We start from the raw sequence: 17,171 nt of genomic DNA, 5'->3' as shown, positions 1-17,171 counted from the left end.
ACTGCAGCTTAGGCCTGCTCCCCACTGGCAAGTGGACATCCCCTAAGGGCTCCCGGGCTGCCAGAGGGATGTCTGACTGCCAGCTTAGGCCCAATCCCCCAGGGAGCGGGCCTAAGCCAGCAGGTAGTCATCCCCCAAGGGTCCCCAGACTGTGAGAGGATACAGGCTGGGCTGAGGAACACCCCCCCCGCCACTGAGTGCATAAATTTTTGTACACCGGGCCTCTAGTATTATATATTTAGGACTTACTTACCTTGTTAACCATTGATAAGGCAAGCACACAACCTTGCAACACAGTCAATGCCCATTACATTTTCAAAATGAATAAATAAATTTCACTTCAAGACTATAGCAAGCCCCAGAAAGTCACTAACAACAAATAGTTTCTCTGTGGACTGTCACATTGAATATGGAAATATTAAGCACATTTTCTACAATATTGAATCCTGTTTGTATTTAATAATCTTTAAATAACAACACATCTATTTAATAAAAATCTTCTCACCCATAAGTTATATACATCAAAGCAATTATACATCAAAGACTACTACAAACATTCCACCAAAAACTACATAGAGTTTATAGAAACAACACCTTACATTGCTTGAGGATTCATAATGCATGCAGCTCCTGGACAGTAACAATTATAGATGTCATCATATCTTAATCCCAGATTAACTCCAAGCAGCTGTGCCATAACAACTGAAAATGCCTCTAAAGATATTCTCTTTGGATACTAAGTACAAAAAAAATGTATTGCTTAAGTTATTTCTCCATCCTTTTGATCATTTCAATTAATAATTTGTGGGCATACTGCCTAAATGCAAATATAAATTTAAGAATATAGCATGAAAAAAATTGGTAAATTGTGGTGTGTTTCATATTTTTAAGAAATGATATTTTTAGTCCAAATGACATTGACAAGAAACAGATAAAATTAATACTCTTTTTGTGGGTTTATTGGGTTGCTGCTTGAATCCAAATAATTTTTTTGAGAATAAACATTGTTTTAGCCACTGTATTATTTTTCCAGTGAATACTTGGAGAAATACAGAATTTTTTAAAAGTTAAATTGGCAATCAATTTTTTCTTTATCAATAGTTTTAGGAAAGAAGGTTTGTTGCTTTATCATTTTTTCATCATAGATTTGCTTGTTGGCCATACATGGAATATTCCACACAATAAGAACAAAATACACCACATTCTCTTCAAGAGTACATAAACATTCTTCAGTATAGAACCCCTGTTAGGCTACAAAACAAATCTCACAGCTTTGAAAATATTGAAATTATTCAAAGTATCTTTTCTAATGCCAATGGAATAAAACTACTAGTTAATGAGAAAAGAAAAACTTGAAAATTCACATGGCTGTGCTACTTCAACAACATACTCTTAAATATTAATGAATCCAAAGAAGTGAAAAGGAAATTAGAAAATACCTTCAGAAAAATGAAAATTAAAATAGAACATATCCAAACTTATGGGATCCACCAAAAGCTGGGCTATGAAGAAATTTTTTAGCTGTAAATGCATACATTAAAAAATAAAGAACCCTGGCCTGTGTGTGGCTCAGTTGGTTCAGTGCCGTCCCATTCACCAAGGGGTCACTGGTTCCATTCCTGGTCAGGGAACATGGCTGGATTACAGGCTTAAATCCATGGTGGGGAGCATGCAGGAGGCAGCTGATCGAAGTTCTCTCTCTCTCTCTCTCTCTCTCTCTCTCTCTCTCACTGATGATTCTCTTTCTCCCTCGCCCTTCTTCTCTCTCTAAAATCAATTAGAAGCCATATTAAAAACAAAAACCCAACCAAACGAGAAAGATCTCAATTGAAAAACACAACATTAAACCTCAAAGAACTAAAAATAAAAGAACAAAATGAACCCAAGCAAATAAACAAATATAAAATCCAGAGACAAGAAAATAGAGAAAGACTGCCACCCAATCTGGTCTCAGACATAAACCGTGACCCTACAGCCACTTGGGACAAAGACCTGCAATCACAGCTGCAGACCCACAAACACCAAGAATCCAGACATCCTAGCCGCAGACTTCTGTGAGTCACAGAGCCCTTCCCTGTCCCTACAGGCTGTTGGAGGGGCATAGGAATTGTTAGACCCACTCTGCGCAAGCAGGCCTCCTGCCCACACAGGGTGGCTGCTCTACCCAAATTTGAGCCTGGGTGCGCAGACACTGGGAGGCTGTTTCCCGCAGTGTGCACTCGCATGACCAGACCCCAGGCCCACACAGGGAAACTGCTACCTGAATTTGAGCCTGGGAGCGCAGACACTGGGAATCTGTTTCCCACAGCACGTACTGGTACAACCAGACCCCACGCTCACACAGGGCAGCTATGCCACCTGACTTTAATTTTGGGCAAGCGCACAAGGAAGTCTGTTTCCCACAGTGCAGGAGTGGACCTCCCGTCAACACAGGGCGGCTGTGCAACCCGGCCCCCAAGCAGACCAGGGACCCTGATTCTCTGCACAAGAGGCAGCACTGAGCACCATTGACTTGACTCTGTTTCTCATCGTGCGTGCATGGGATCCCTGATTCCCAGTGCATGCACACGAAGACCCAGTGCCTCTAATTCTTGGAGCATGTGCACACAGGGACCCGTATTCTTAGCACTAGGCCACACCAAGCAACAGAGACTCTGATACTGGATTCTCAGCACGGGCACAGGGGGACTCTGACTCCTGGCACGTGCTAGGGTACTCTGATTTTCAACACATTCTAGCAGGGTCTCTTTTTCAGCATGGCACAGGTGGGATCCCTGATTCTAGGTGTGTGTGTGAGGCTGCACTGAGCACCGGTGACTCTAATCCTGACTCCATGGACCTATGGCAGTCACACGTCTTGGTGTGGAAGCTCTTCAGTGACACTCGGGTGGCACAAAGCTCCCAATGCCCTCGAACCAGACTCCCACAAATCGGTGTTTGAACCTTCTGGTGATAGAATGGGGAGACAATGAAACAATCCACATTGGAAAGAAAAGAGGAATCACCAAGAAAGGAAATAAGTGAAACAGAAGCATTCAACATTACAGAAAAAGAATTCAGAGTAATAGTCATACAGTTCATAAACCAGATGAACGAGAAAATCAACAACCTATTCAAAAATCAGGAAGAAATCAAAAGTGACATAGCTACAATAAAAAACTCTATGGAAGGTTCCAACATTAGACTAGAAGAATCAGAGGACTGGATTAGTGAGTTAAAAGATAAAGTAGAGAAACAAGCCCAATCTGAACAGCAACTGGAGAAAAAATTAAAAACCAGGAGAACCTAAGGGAGCTTTGGGACAACACAAAACAGTAACATACAGTGGGGCTTTGACTTACGAGTGTCCCGACTAACGAGTTTTTTGAGATACCAGCTGTCTCTCCGCCGACTTTTTGCATTGAGTTGATAGAGTAATTTAAGTTAATGAGCTCCTTAACGAGCTCCTTAACTAGCTCGGTCTCAGAACGAATTAAACTCGTAAGTCAAGGCCCCACTGTATGTATAATAGGGCTGCCAGAAGGACAAGATGAGCAGCAAGGACTAGAAAAGCTATTTGAAGAAATAATGACAGAAAACTTCCCTGATATGGGGAAGAAAAAAGTTACACAAGTACAGAGAGTTCCAAGCAAGATGAATCCCCAAAGACCCACACTAAGACACGTCATAGTTACAATGGCAAATGTTAACGACAAAGAGAGAATATTAAAGGCTGCAAGTGAGAGACCGGGAGTTACCTACAAAGGATCCCCCATTACATTGTCAAATGATTTCTCAATAGAAACATATCAAGCTAGAAGGGAATGGAATGAAGTATACAAAATGATGCAAAGCAAAGGACTGAATCCAAGAATACTCTATCCAGCAAGACTATCAATCAAAATTGAAGGGGAAATCAAGAGCTTCGCAGACAAAAAAAAAGGCTAATAGAATTTATCACTACCAAGCCACCAATGCAAGAAATGCTAAAGGGAATGCTGTAAAAAGAAGAAATAGAAAGGGAGGAAGGAACACAGGCATAAAACACAGAAATGGCTACAAACAAGTACCTGTCAATAATAACATAAATGGATTAAGTACTCCAATCAAAAGACATCCAGTGAATGAATGGATACAAAAACATGACCCATATATGCTGTCTACAGGAGACTCACCTCAGAACAAGGGTCTCACAGAGGCTGAAAGTGAAGGGATGGAAAAATACCACCAGGCAAATGGAAATGAAAAAAAAGCTGGGTTAACAATACTTATATCTGACAAAATAGGCCTCAAAGTGAATACCATAGCAAGAGAAAAGAAAGGCCACTTAATAATTCTAAAAGGATTGATATAGCAAGAGGACATAACTCTGGTAAACATTTACGCACCCAATGAAGGAGCACCCAAATACATAAAAAGACTTCTGGAAGATTTCAGGGGAGATATTGACAGAAACACAATCATAGTAGGAGACTGATACTCCACTAACATCACTGGATAAACCCTCTAGATCAGCGGTTCTCAACCTGTGGGTTGTGACCCCTTTGGCGGTCAAACGACCCTTTCACAGGGGTCACCTAAGACCATCCTGCATATCAGATATTTACATTACGATTCATAACAGTAGCAACATTACAGTTATGAAGTAGAAACAAAAATAATTTTATGGTTGGGTCACAACATGAGAAACTGTATTTAAAGGGCCAGAAGGTTGAGAACCACTGCTCTAGACAAAAAAATTAGCAAAGAAACATCAATTCTAAACAACTCACTAGATCAGATGGAGTTAATCGACATCATCAGAACATTCTACCCTAAAACTACAGAATATACATTCTTCTCAAGCACATATGGGACATTTTCAAAGGTAGACCACATCTTGGGACATAGGCAAAGTCTCTCCAATTCAAGAGGACTGAAATCATATCAAGCATCTTCTCAGATCACAATGGCATAAAATGAGAAATCAACTACAGTAAAAACAATCACAAAAATTCAAACAGTTGGAGGCTGAATAGCATACTTTTAAACAATGAGTGGGTTACCAAAGAGATCAAATAAGAAATTAAAAAACATCCTGGAAACAAACAACAATGAAAAACACAAGAATCCAAAATTTTTGGGACACAGTGAGAGCAATCCTGAGAAGGAAGTTCATAGCATTACAGGCCTTCCTCAAAAAACAAGAAAAACTGGTAATAAACCATCTAACTCTGCAACTTGAAGAACAAGAAAGAGAGTAACAAGAAAAGCCCAGTGTGAGCAGAAGGAAGGAAATAATAAAGATAGGAGTGGAAATAAATGACACATCGACCACAAAAATAATACAAAAGATCAAAGAAACCAAGAGCTGGTTCTTTGAAAGGATAAACAAGGTTGATGAACCTCTAGCCAGGATCACCATGAAGCAAAGAGAGAGGACCCAAATAATCAATATCAGAAATAAAAGAGGTGAAATAACAACAGACTCAATAGAAACACAATGAATCATAAAAAAAATACTATGAGCAACTCCACCCCAATGAACTGGACAACCTAGAAGAAATGAACATATTCCTAGAAAAATACGACAAAATATTCCTACAAAACTCAACCAGGAGGAATCAAAAAATCTGAATAGGCCAATAACTATGGGGGAAATTGAAGCAGTAATCAAAAAACTTCCAACAAACAAAAGCCCTGGATGAGAGGACTTCACAGGGGAGTTTTATCAAACATTAAAAGAAGAAATAAAACCTACTATCCTTAGACAATTCCAAAAATTCAAGAGGAAGGAGCACTTCCAAGCTATTTCTATGAAGCCAGCATTGCCTTAATCCCAAAACCCGATAAAGACAATACAAAGAAAGAGAATTACAGGCCAATATCTCTCATGAACATAGACGCAAAAGTCCTCAAGAAAATTCTAGCAAATTAAATCCAGCATTACATTAGAATGATAATATACCAGGACCAAGTGGGATTCATTCCGGAGATGCAAGGATGGTACAATATCTTCAAATCAATAAATGTGATACACCACATAAACAAATTGAGAGATATAAACCATATAATCATATCCATTGATGCAGAAAAAGCATTTGACAAAATCCAACACCCTTTCTTGATAAAAGCTCTCAGCAAGGTGAAAATAGAAGGATCCTCCATATAATAAAAGCCATATATGACAAACCCACAGCCAACATCATACTCAATGGGCAAAAACCAAAACCATTTCCCCTAAGAACAGAAAAAGACAGGAATTCCAACTCTCACCACTCCTGTTCGACACAGTACTGGAAGAACTAGCCATTGCAATCAGATAAGAAGAAAAAATAAAAGGCATCCAAATTGTAAAAGAAGAAGTAAAACTGTTCTTATTTGCAGATGACATGATATTGTACATAGAAAACCCCACAGACTCCATCAAAAAACCACTAGACTTAAAAAATGAATTCAGCAATGTAGCAGGATATAAAATTAACACCCAGAAGTTTATGGCTTTTCCTTACACCAATAATGAACTCACAGAAAGAGAAAATAAAATGAAATCCCATTTACTGTTGCAACAAAAAAAATAAGATACCTAGGAAAACACTTAACCAAGGAGACAAAGCGCCTGTACTCAGAAAATTTCAGATGCTAAAAAAAGAGATAGAGGAACACATGAACAAATGGAAGAATATATCATGTTCATGGATTGGTAGAATCAACATCATTAAAATGTCCATACTACCCAAAGCAATCTATAAATTCAACGCAATCCCCATTAAAATACCAATGGCATACTTCAAAGACCTAGAATAAGTTCTCCAAAAATTCATCTGGAATAAAAAAAGACCCTGAATTGCTGCAGCAATCTTGAGAAAGAAGAACAATGTTGGAAGGATCACAATACCAGACATCAAACTATACTACAAATTCACGGTTCTCAAAACTGCCTGGTACTAGCATAAGAATAGACATATAGACCAGTGGAAAAGGACAAAGAACACAGAAATCAACACAAGCCATTATGCTCAATTAATATTTGACAAAGGATTTCAAGATAATTATATTTGTTGGATAAACATCTCTGTGTCTTCCTCCTTGTTCCCGTTTGAAATCTGGTTTATCCTTCCTGGGTTTCTTTGCAAAACAAGCCATTTATGCACAATTCCCACCAGTGAAAAGACAGCTGCGAGACAGACTCGAAAACCCTGCAATAGGTCTAACAGCGTTTGGATGTCACAAAAGTTAGCATCTACATCTCCTTTGCACCTTGCTTTCCTCAAGTCAATCTATCTTCTGACCAGCCCACAGAACCTCTTCTCATTCCCTTGGACAGCATGTTGGCTGGCATGCTTGTTTAACTGTGTCCGACGGTTGGACATCTGGATTCTCCCAGGCCTTTGTTATTAAAACATAATAAAGTAATGGATAACCTTGTGCATAGGTTGCTTACATTTGTGGAGGTGTATCTTTAATTCCCAGTAAAAATGTATTTATGGGCAAAGGACCTAAATAGACACTTTTCGAAAGAGGACACACAGAAAGCCAAGAGACACATGAAAACATGCTCAAAGTCACTAATCATCTGAGAGATGCAAATCAAAACAACAATGAGGTACCATCTCACACCTGTCAGAATGGCTATCATCAACAAATCAACAAACAACAAGTGCTGAGGAGGGTGTGGAAAAAAAGGAATCCTCGTGCACTGCTGGTGGGAATGCAGACTGGTGCAGCCAATGTGGAAAACAGTATGGCGTTTCCTCAAAAAATTAAAAATGGAACTACCACTTGACCCAGTAATACCACTTCTAGGAATATATCCTAAGAAAGCAGAATCACCAATCAGAAACGATATATGCACCCCTATGTTCATAGCAGCACAATTTATAATAGCTAAGATTTGGAAACAGCCTAAATGCCCATTAGCAGATGAGTGGATTAGAAAACTGTGGTACATCTACACAATGGGTTGATTTGCATATGAGGCTTTTATTATATAAGATATGAAAAGGTAACTCAAAATGAAATATTATTCAGCCATAAAAATAATAAAATCCTGTCTTTGCAAAAATATGGATGTAGCAGGGTAATACAATCCTAAGTGAAATAAGTCAGGAAAAGACAAATATTACATGATTTTCCTTATACATGGAATGTAAAAATGTCATACTCAGAGAAGCAGAGAGTAGAATGGTGGTTGTCAGGGGCTAGAAGGTTTAGAAAATAGGGCCATGTTGCTCAAAGGGTACAAAGTTTCAGTTATGAAATATGAAAAGCTCTGCAGATAAGCTTAACACAATGTAAATAAACTTAACACTACTGCACTATGTACTTAAAAGTAGTTAAGATACTATATTTTATATGTATTTTACCATAATAAAAACCCTTTTTAGTATTACACCATTTGAGTTTCCATAATCTTTAAAAAATACTTTCTAATATTCTGTCAAAACGGTGTGGTAGATACACTATATGTACTTTTCCCCCTTGAAGTGGATATTAACTTTCAACAGGGTACATAACTATTGAAGAGATGGGCATAAAATGCATACCAGAGCAATTCCTGCAGCAAGCTTTGGATCGCATGCCCTTCCATGATATGTTGCTCCCACATAATTTGGATAATCCCTATAACTAAATAATAAAAATTTTCTTGAGGATAAGTGCATTTTAAATGATTAATAATTTAATGACTTCTTAAGAATTGGATTCCTCAATAAAGCTATGTTTTCGTTAAAATGAGAATATTACATATTAACTCAAATGCATTTAATCATTTTTGTATTTGGGTAACCTCATATAGTTTCTACAAAGTTAAGTTCTAAGAGATGCTTCAACATTATTTGTTACACACCTCAGAACCCAGCAGTGCCTAATCCTTCCTTCCAAATATTTAATTAACACTGTTGTCACTTCTGGGTGGATATAATTCTAGGTTGTAACAGTCAGGATAGCTTACTGCCATGATTTTCACATAGCGAAACCTTTAAAGTATATAAAATGTTGGATTGGAGGACAAATAGAGAGACAGAACATGCAGTAGACTCACTAAGAAAAAGAGAAATAGGATGTACAAACTGTCCTCATTCGTTTTAGTTCTTATTTAAAGTTGCTCCTAAATTCCCAAACCTCACCTTAGATTCTACAGGATACACCAATAGATTTATAAGTGTATTCTATAATTCTTTCAGACCTCAGAATTATGAGTTTTTCAAATCTAAAATATTTAAATTATTAAAACAAAAATCTATACACAATCCCTTGTAAGGTATACTTCAAGTAATTAAATAGCTACAATTTAGCTCAATATAGGAATATTAGAGGTAAGCACATTACCATTTTAAACTTGTGAATTGCAACCAGCTTTATATACAATTATTGCATTCTCTTAACTTATTATATTTTATTTAATGTTAAAATGATGGTTTCAGTTTTTTGCATCTAAGAAAATCTTTAAAACCTCAGAGGCCCATATATATCCCAAGACTTCTATATTTTCCAGTTCATTACATTTCCACAGGTAAATAGTCCACTCTGAGAATAATGGCCAACCATGATTTTTTATGCTACCTTGTTATCTGTTTTTACTTTGCACTTTGCCAACATTCTACTCATACATTCTTTTTTTGTCATTATACTTAACGTTTGTATGTAGTTTTGATAGCTAAAATATCAAATAATTTTATAAACCCTATTATCAATGCAAATAAGGAACTTACATCAACAAGAATGCCATATCGTGGGACCTATGAAACAAATTTCTTCCTTTCCATGACACAAATCTTTGTAGTAGTTCATTAGCATCCCCAGTACATAAAATCTTATTTTGATCTGACCAGATCTCCAAAGATGTTAACATAACAGTCAGTTTCAGCTGGGAAAACATCTGAAAACAGAAGATACATGATATACAGTTTAGACAATCACAGATATAACATTACATCTCTATACAGAACGCTAGTATATTCAATTTACTGTAATTTGAAGACGAATTGGACGTGAAACAGCTTGGTAGGACTATACTTTTATAAAAATGTTAATTCTATTCATACAAATAATGTTATTGCATAATTGAGAATGCTGCTTACTTAGAATACAAAACATAAACACTTACAGTGTTGATAAGACCAAAGATATAGACAATTTTCTCGGTTGCAACAGCCACTTCAGAGCCCATATAATCATACTGAAAGACAAGTTCTATTTCTTAATCACTAGTGAAATTACTAATATATCACATTTCAATAGATATGAAATACTAAAATAAGTGACTAAGTGAAAGACAAAGGCAGAAGATTAAGATTTATCAAGTGCTTAATAAGTTTTAGAAATAAACATACAGCCTTTACATATTAATAAATAATATTAAAATGATGAGATTCTGATTATCTTCCTGTTTACTATGCAAAAATTAAGGGTCAAAATTTAACATTCCAAGAATGTATAAACACTAAGGGTAAGAACCAGAATTCAAGTCTCTAATTAAACCACTAAGTCTTTTGGTCTGACACAGAGCTGAGTACCATAATAGTGAGAAAATTTAAGAATATACCCTCCTTTAAGAGAACAAAAATCATAATATTTTCTCAAATCCTTCATATTGTTTTTTTTCCCACACACACATTTCTAAGTGTTTGTGAAGAGCATAAAAAGTGGCAGTTGAGATTTTCAATATCTTCACCAACTCTGCAGAAGATTAATAACAGAAAATAAAATCCAATGGTCACATTTCTCTGATATAGACAAAAGGGATTCTATGATTCTATTCTCCTAATTCCCTAAAATGCTATGTTTGCACTTTGCCATTTATCTGTATATGACCTTTCTCACTAAACCACACTGTAAATTTATACACTACAGCATGTGTATGGTATGAGTGAAGGTGATCCTTTTGAAGGCTAAATATGTGAAAAGTAAGACAAAAGAAATAAAAATATGATGATGCAAATGAGTAATAATCACAAATCATCAATACTCCAAAAAGGAAAGGCTATAAAAAAAAGATACCTTGTGCAAATTAAAATTAAAACACCTACATTACAAAGACATAGAAATATTAAAAATATGAAATTATATACCAGGAAATTCCTAGACAAAAAGCAGATATCATATAATATGATAGTTATATTAATTAAAACTAGAGGCCCAGTGCATGAAATTTGTGCACTGGTAGGATCCCTAGTGGCTGCCAGTTGCCAGCCAGGTACTCTCACCCTTCCCCAGGCCACATGATGCTGCCACCAGCCAGGGCCTCCCTCCCTTCCCCTAAATTGACACAACTGGATAAATCCCCTAAACAACAAAAAAAAATCATCAAAGAAACAGAAATGTTAAATGACTCACTACATCAGATAGAATTAATTGACATCTTCAGAACATTTCATCCCTAAGCAACAGATTACACATTCTTCTCAATTACACATAGGACATATTCAAAAATAGACCACATATTGGGACACAGGCAAAGTCTCTTCAAACTCAGGAAGAAAGAAATCATATCAAGCATCTTCTGAGATCACAATGGCATAAAATAAGAAATCAACTACAATAAAAAAATCAAGCACATGGAGGCTAAATAGCATGCTATTAAATAATGACTGGGTTACCAAAGAAATCAAAGAAAAAATACAAGCATTCTAGAAACAAATGACAATGAAAACACAACAATCCAAAATCTATGGGACACAGTAAAAGTAGTCCTGAGTGGGCAATTCATACATAGCTCTAAGGTCTACCTCAAAAAACAAGAAAAAATGGTAGTAAATTATCTAAACCTGCAACAAGAAAAGGCCAGAGTAAGCAGAAGGAAGAAAATAAAAAAGATTAGAGCAGAAATAGATGACATAGAGACCAAAAAACAATACAAAAGATCAATGAAACTAAGAGCTGGTTCTTTGAAAGGATAAACAAGATTGATGAACCTCTAGTCAGGCTCACCAAGAAACAAAGAGGGAGTACCCAAATTAACAAAATCAGAAATGAAAAAGGTTAAGTAACAACTGAACCCACAGACATACAAAGAATTGTAAAAAAAATTCTACAAACAACTCTACTCCAACAAAATGAACAACCTAGAAGAAATGGACATATTTCTAGAAAAATACAAAACTCAATCAGGAAATATAAAAAAAAAAAACCTGAAAAGGCATATAACTATAGATGAAATTGAAGCAGTCATCAAAAAACTTCCAGCAAACAAAAGCCCTGGTCTGGATGGCTTCAAAGGAGAGTTTTACCAAACATTCAAAGAAGACCTAAACCTATCCTCCTCAGACTATTCCAAAAAAATTCAAGAGGAATAAACACTTCCAAGCTCTTTCTATGAAGCCAACATTACCCTAATCCCAAAACCAGATAAAGACACTACAAAGAAAGAGAATTATAGGATAACTTGAGGCCCTGCGCACAAAATAAGTGTGTGGGTATGGTCCCTAAGCCTGGCCTGCAATCAGAGCCTTCTTCCTCAGCTGCCTGCAGCTGACCCCCGCCCCCCACCGCCACCCACCCGCGGTTCCCCGTTCACCATCGGGTGATTGGTACCTGATGGCCAGGGGAAGGAACAGAGAGGTTGGCTGTTCCCACCCACTCGCCGGCCCCACCTCTGCCACGGGTGGCCATGAGGTGATTGGAGCCTGCCGGCCTGGAAAAGGGACCAAGAGGTGCTCAGTGCACTTCATAGTGACTGGTCCAGCGGTCGTTCTGGTCATTCTGCTGTTAGGGTCAATTTGCATATTACCCTTTTATTATATAGAATAGAGTCCTGGTGCACAGGTGGAGACCAGCTGGCGTGCCCTGAAGGGGGCCCCGGATTGGGGTGGTGGGGTCCTCACTGGAGGGCGGGGCTGGCCTGGGCTTGGGGCCGCTGAGGGTTTGCAGGCCAGCCACACCCCCAATTGGGGTGGGGGTCCCTGCTGGGGTTCGGGACAGCCTGGGCAAGGAACTGCAGGCAGTTTGCAGGCTGGCCACACCCCTGAACAGGATGGGGGTCCCGCTGAAGGGGGTTGGCCTGAGCAAGGGGCCGTGGGCAATTTGCAGGCAGGCCACGCCCCTGGCTTTGTCAGAAAAGATGTCCGGAATACATCTGGTCTATCCAGTCTAAATAGCATATTACCCTTTTATTAGTATAGATTATTAGTATAGATATCTCCAATTAACATCGATGCTAAAATCCTCAACAAAATTCTAGCAAATCAGATCTAGCATTACATTAGAAAAATCATACACCACGACCAAGTGGGATTTATTCCAGGGATGTAAGGTTGTTACAATATCTGCAAATCAATAAAAGTGATACATCCCATAAACAAATTGAGAGACAAAAATCAAATAATCATATCAACTGATGCAGAAAAGCATTTGACAAAATCCAACACCCTTTCTTGATAAAAACTCAGCACAGTGGGAGGGAACATACCTCAACATAATAAAAGCCTTGCATGACAAACCTATTTCTAACATCATACTCAATGGGCAAAAACTAAAACAATTTTCCCTAAGAACAGGAACAAGACAGGGATGCCCACTTTCACCACTCCTGTTCAACATAGTACTGGAAGTACTAGTCAAAGCGATCAGAGAAGAAGGAATAGTCCTCACTGGTTTGGCTCAGTGAATAGAGCATCAGCCTGTGGACTAAAGGGTTCTGGGTTCGATTCCAGGCAAGGGCACATGCCTGGGTTACAAGCTCAATCCCCAGCAGGGGGCAGCCAATCAATGATTCTTTCTCATTGATGCTTCTAACTCTCTCTCCCTCTCCCTTCCTCTCTGAAGTCAATAAAATTATATATGTTTTAAAAAGAAGGAATAAAAGGCATCCAAATTGGAAAAGAATAAATAAAATTTCATTATTCATAGATGACATGATATTGTACATAGAAAACCCCAAAGACTCCATAAAAAAAAAACTATTAGACTTAATAAGTGAATTTTGCAATGTAGCAGGATATAAAATTAACACTCAGAAATCTATGGCTTTTTCATACAACAACAAGCTTACAGAAGGAGAAACTAAAAACACAATCCCAATTGTCATTACAAAAAAAATTAAGATACCTAGGAATAAACTTAACTAAGGAGGTAAAACACCTGTGGTCAGAAAACTGTAGGACCTTGAAAAAAAAATAGAGGAAGACATAAAAAATGAAAAAATATACCATGCTCATGGATCGGTAGAATCAACATTATTAAGATGACCATATTCACCAAAGAAATTTATAGATTCATTGCAATCCTCATTAAAATAGCAATACTTCACAGATCAAGAAAAAATGCTCCAAAAAATTCAACTGGTATAAAAAAAGACCCTGAATAGCCTCAGTAATCCTGAGAAAGAAGCACAAAGTTGGAGGTATCACAATACCAGATATCAAGCTATATTACAAAACCACTGTTCTCCAAACTGCCTAGTTCAGACACAAGAATAGACATATACACCAATGGAACCAAACAGAGAACCCAGAAATCAACCCAAGCCATTATGCTCAATTAATATCAGACAAAGGTAGCAAAAGCACACAATGGAGTCAAGATAGTCTCTTCAATAAATAGTGTGGGGAAAATTGTACAGATACATGCCAAAAAAGGAAACTAGACCACCAATTACACCAAAAAGAAGCTCAAAATGGATAAAGGACTTAAACACAAGACAAGAAACCATTAAAATCTTAGAGGAATCTATAGGCAGCAAAATATCAGACATATGTCACAGAAATATTTTTACTGATATAGCACCTATGGAAACTATGGATAAAATAAACAAATGGGACTACATCAAAATAAAAAGCTTCTGCACAGCAAAAGAAACCATCAACAAAACAACAAGAAAGCCCACTTCATGGGAGATTATATTTGTCAATGTTATATCTGATAAGGGTTTTATCTCTCTCCAAAATTTATAGGGAACTCATACAACTTAACAAAAGGAAAATTAAACAATCCAATCAAAAAATGGGCAAAGGACCTAAATAGACCCCTTACAAAAAAGGACTTACAGAAGGACAAGAGACATATGAAAACATGCTCAAAGTCACTAATCATCCAAGAGATGCAAATCAAAAGGAAATTGCGATATCATCTCACACTTGTCAGAATGGCTATCAACAACAAATCAACAAACGACAAGTGCTGGCAAGGATGTGGAGAAAAAGGAACCTTTGTGCACTGCTAGTGGGAATGCAGACTGGTGCAGCCACTGTGGAAAATAGTATGGCGTTTCCTCAAAAAATTAAAAATGGAACTCCCATTTGACCCAGTAATCTCACTTCTAGGAATATATCCCAAGAATTCAGAAACACCAATCAGAAAGGACATATGCAGTCATATATTCATAGAGCACAATTTACCATAGCTAAGATTTGGAAACAACCTAAATGCCAATCACCAGATGAGTGGATTAAAAACTGTGGTACATCTACACAATGGAATACTATGCTTCTGTGAAAAAGTACAAACTCTTACCATTTGCAACAGCATGGATGGAGCTGGAGAGCATTATGCTAAGCTAAATAAGCCACTAGGAGAAAGATAAATATCACATGATCTCACTCATTTATGGAATATAATGAACAACATAAACTGATGAACTAAAATAGATCCAGAGACATAGAAGCATTGAACAGACAATCCAACCTCACAGGCAATGGGGGATTAGAGGGAGAGGAAGGGGAGGAGAGATCAACCAAAGGAGGTTGTTGCATGCATATAAGTATAACCCATGAACACAGTCAGTAGGTGGGGTGAGGGCATTTGCAGAGGGGTGGTGGGAATGAGCAGGGAGAGGAAAATGGGGGCGGGGGAGGATTCATATGTAATACTTTAAACAATAAAGAACCTAAAAAAGAAAAAAGATGGAACATTATGGCAATCATTGAGAGACTGATGAAAAAATATCAGTGATAACAGACAAATTAGACTTTTTAACTTCTGATCCATATGTCTTTGTTAAGAATACCCATAACTAAATGAGCATTCCTATGAATAATTCTTCCCATTATTAACATATATAACTCCCACCAGGTATTACAAGTGTTTATAAAGCATAAAATAATCTTATGAAATAAAATACTTAATAACAGGAATCACCAATTGAGTAATAAAATAAATACTTGTTTTAAAATGGAAATCAATTTAAGAGAGAAAATTTCTCCACAATTTGGGGTGGACTGGAAATATCTGCAGGTAGTCATAATCCAATGTATTATAGTGTAGTAGAAGCCTCCCACACATACAAAGTTATACATTGTTACAGGAACTGCATACTGATTTAGATAACAATACCATAAATACTGGTCTCCGTATTTCAATGAAGAGGCAATTGACATATCTTTATGCCCTGCTTTATTGAAATACACGTTTTGAACACTTTAAATAATATCTTTACTTCAAAGAAAAAATGTTTATTATTCCCTTTGTATTTAAACACAAAACAAAGATATGATGAAATGTATCAATAATGCATACCAAGGCTTTTTCCATAATGATTTGTATTTTCAGAGTTCTTGTTAATAGTGCAGCATCCAATTTTTTCTGTGAAACAGGACATGAGATAAACCATTTTTTAAATTCTTATATGGATTATAATTATGTGCATTATATATGTTCACACAGAGATGTATCTTACCTAATAATAGACAAACATGTAAATGAACCATATCTCTGCTACGCTCACCAGCCAATCAAGAGAGTATGCCAATTAACCCAACAAAGATGGCGGTTAATTTGCATACGTAGGGGCGAAACGGCAGAGCGAAGACTGAAGGCTCTGGCCGGAGCGTAGGCCTGGGTTCCAGGGCCAGAGGAAAACCGGTGCCAGCAGCCAGGGGAAGGGAAGGCCTATTGCATGAATCTCTTCGTGCAATGGGCCTCTAGTAGATAAATAAATATCGATACATAAAGATACAGATAACAGGAAAATAAGAGGATGGATGCCGACTAAGTAAATAAGCAGGTGAGATTGCAAACAAATATTTTAGGCACCATCAGAAGCTTTTACTTCATATTTTTTATAATTAGAATCTTCAAAAAAAAAAAGATTGTTGCAATGAGGGAGAAGCCATATTTACTTTCTCTCAAAACCTCCCTCTAAAATCTTGCTCCAACCTTCAAGCTAACAAACTCCCATCAACTTTCCCCCAAACATTGCCTCTCATCATTTTTATACTTTTAGTTATTTATATTGACTTCATTGTGGCTTACACCCAACAAAATGCATCCATTTTAAG

At 37.2% G+C, this 17,171-nt stretch overlaps 1 protein-coding gene across 1 annotated transcript in view; it reads right to left on the bottom strand.

Moving 5' to 3' along the window:
* LOC102251637 (disintegrin and metalloproteinase domain-containing protein 18-like) overlaps positions 1-17,171 on the bottom strand; it is a 91,486-nt gene that overhangs the window by 31,686 nt on the left and 42,629 nt on the right. The window contains exons 6-10 of the mRNA XM_014536896.1: positions 16,411-16,476; positions 10,067-10,138; positions 9,672-9,838; positions 8,505-8,586; positions 600-736 (exon numbers count right to left, since the gene is read on the bottom strand). Coding sequence (XP_014392382.1) covers positions 600-736; positions 8,505-8,586; positions 9,672-9,838; positions 10,067-10,138; positions 16,411-16,476 — 524 coding nt within the window. The remainder of the gene's footprint in view (positions 1-599; positions 737-8,504; positions 8,587-9,671; positions 9,839-10,066; positions 10,139-16,410; positions 16,477-17,171) is intronic.

The sequence above is a fragment of the Myotis brandtii genome, unplaced genomic scaffold, assembly GCF_000412655.1.
Source record: "Myotis brandtii unplaced genomic scaffold, ASM41265v1 scaffold103, whole genome shotgun sequence".
Classification (NCBI taxonomy): Eukaryota; Metazoa; Chordata; class Mammalia; order Chiroptera; family Vespertilionidae; genus Myotis; species Myotis brandtii.
This window is presented reverse-complemented; position numbering and strand designations above follow the sequence as displayed.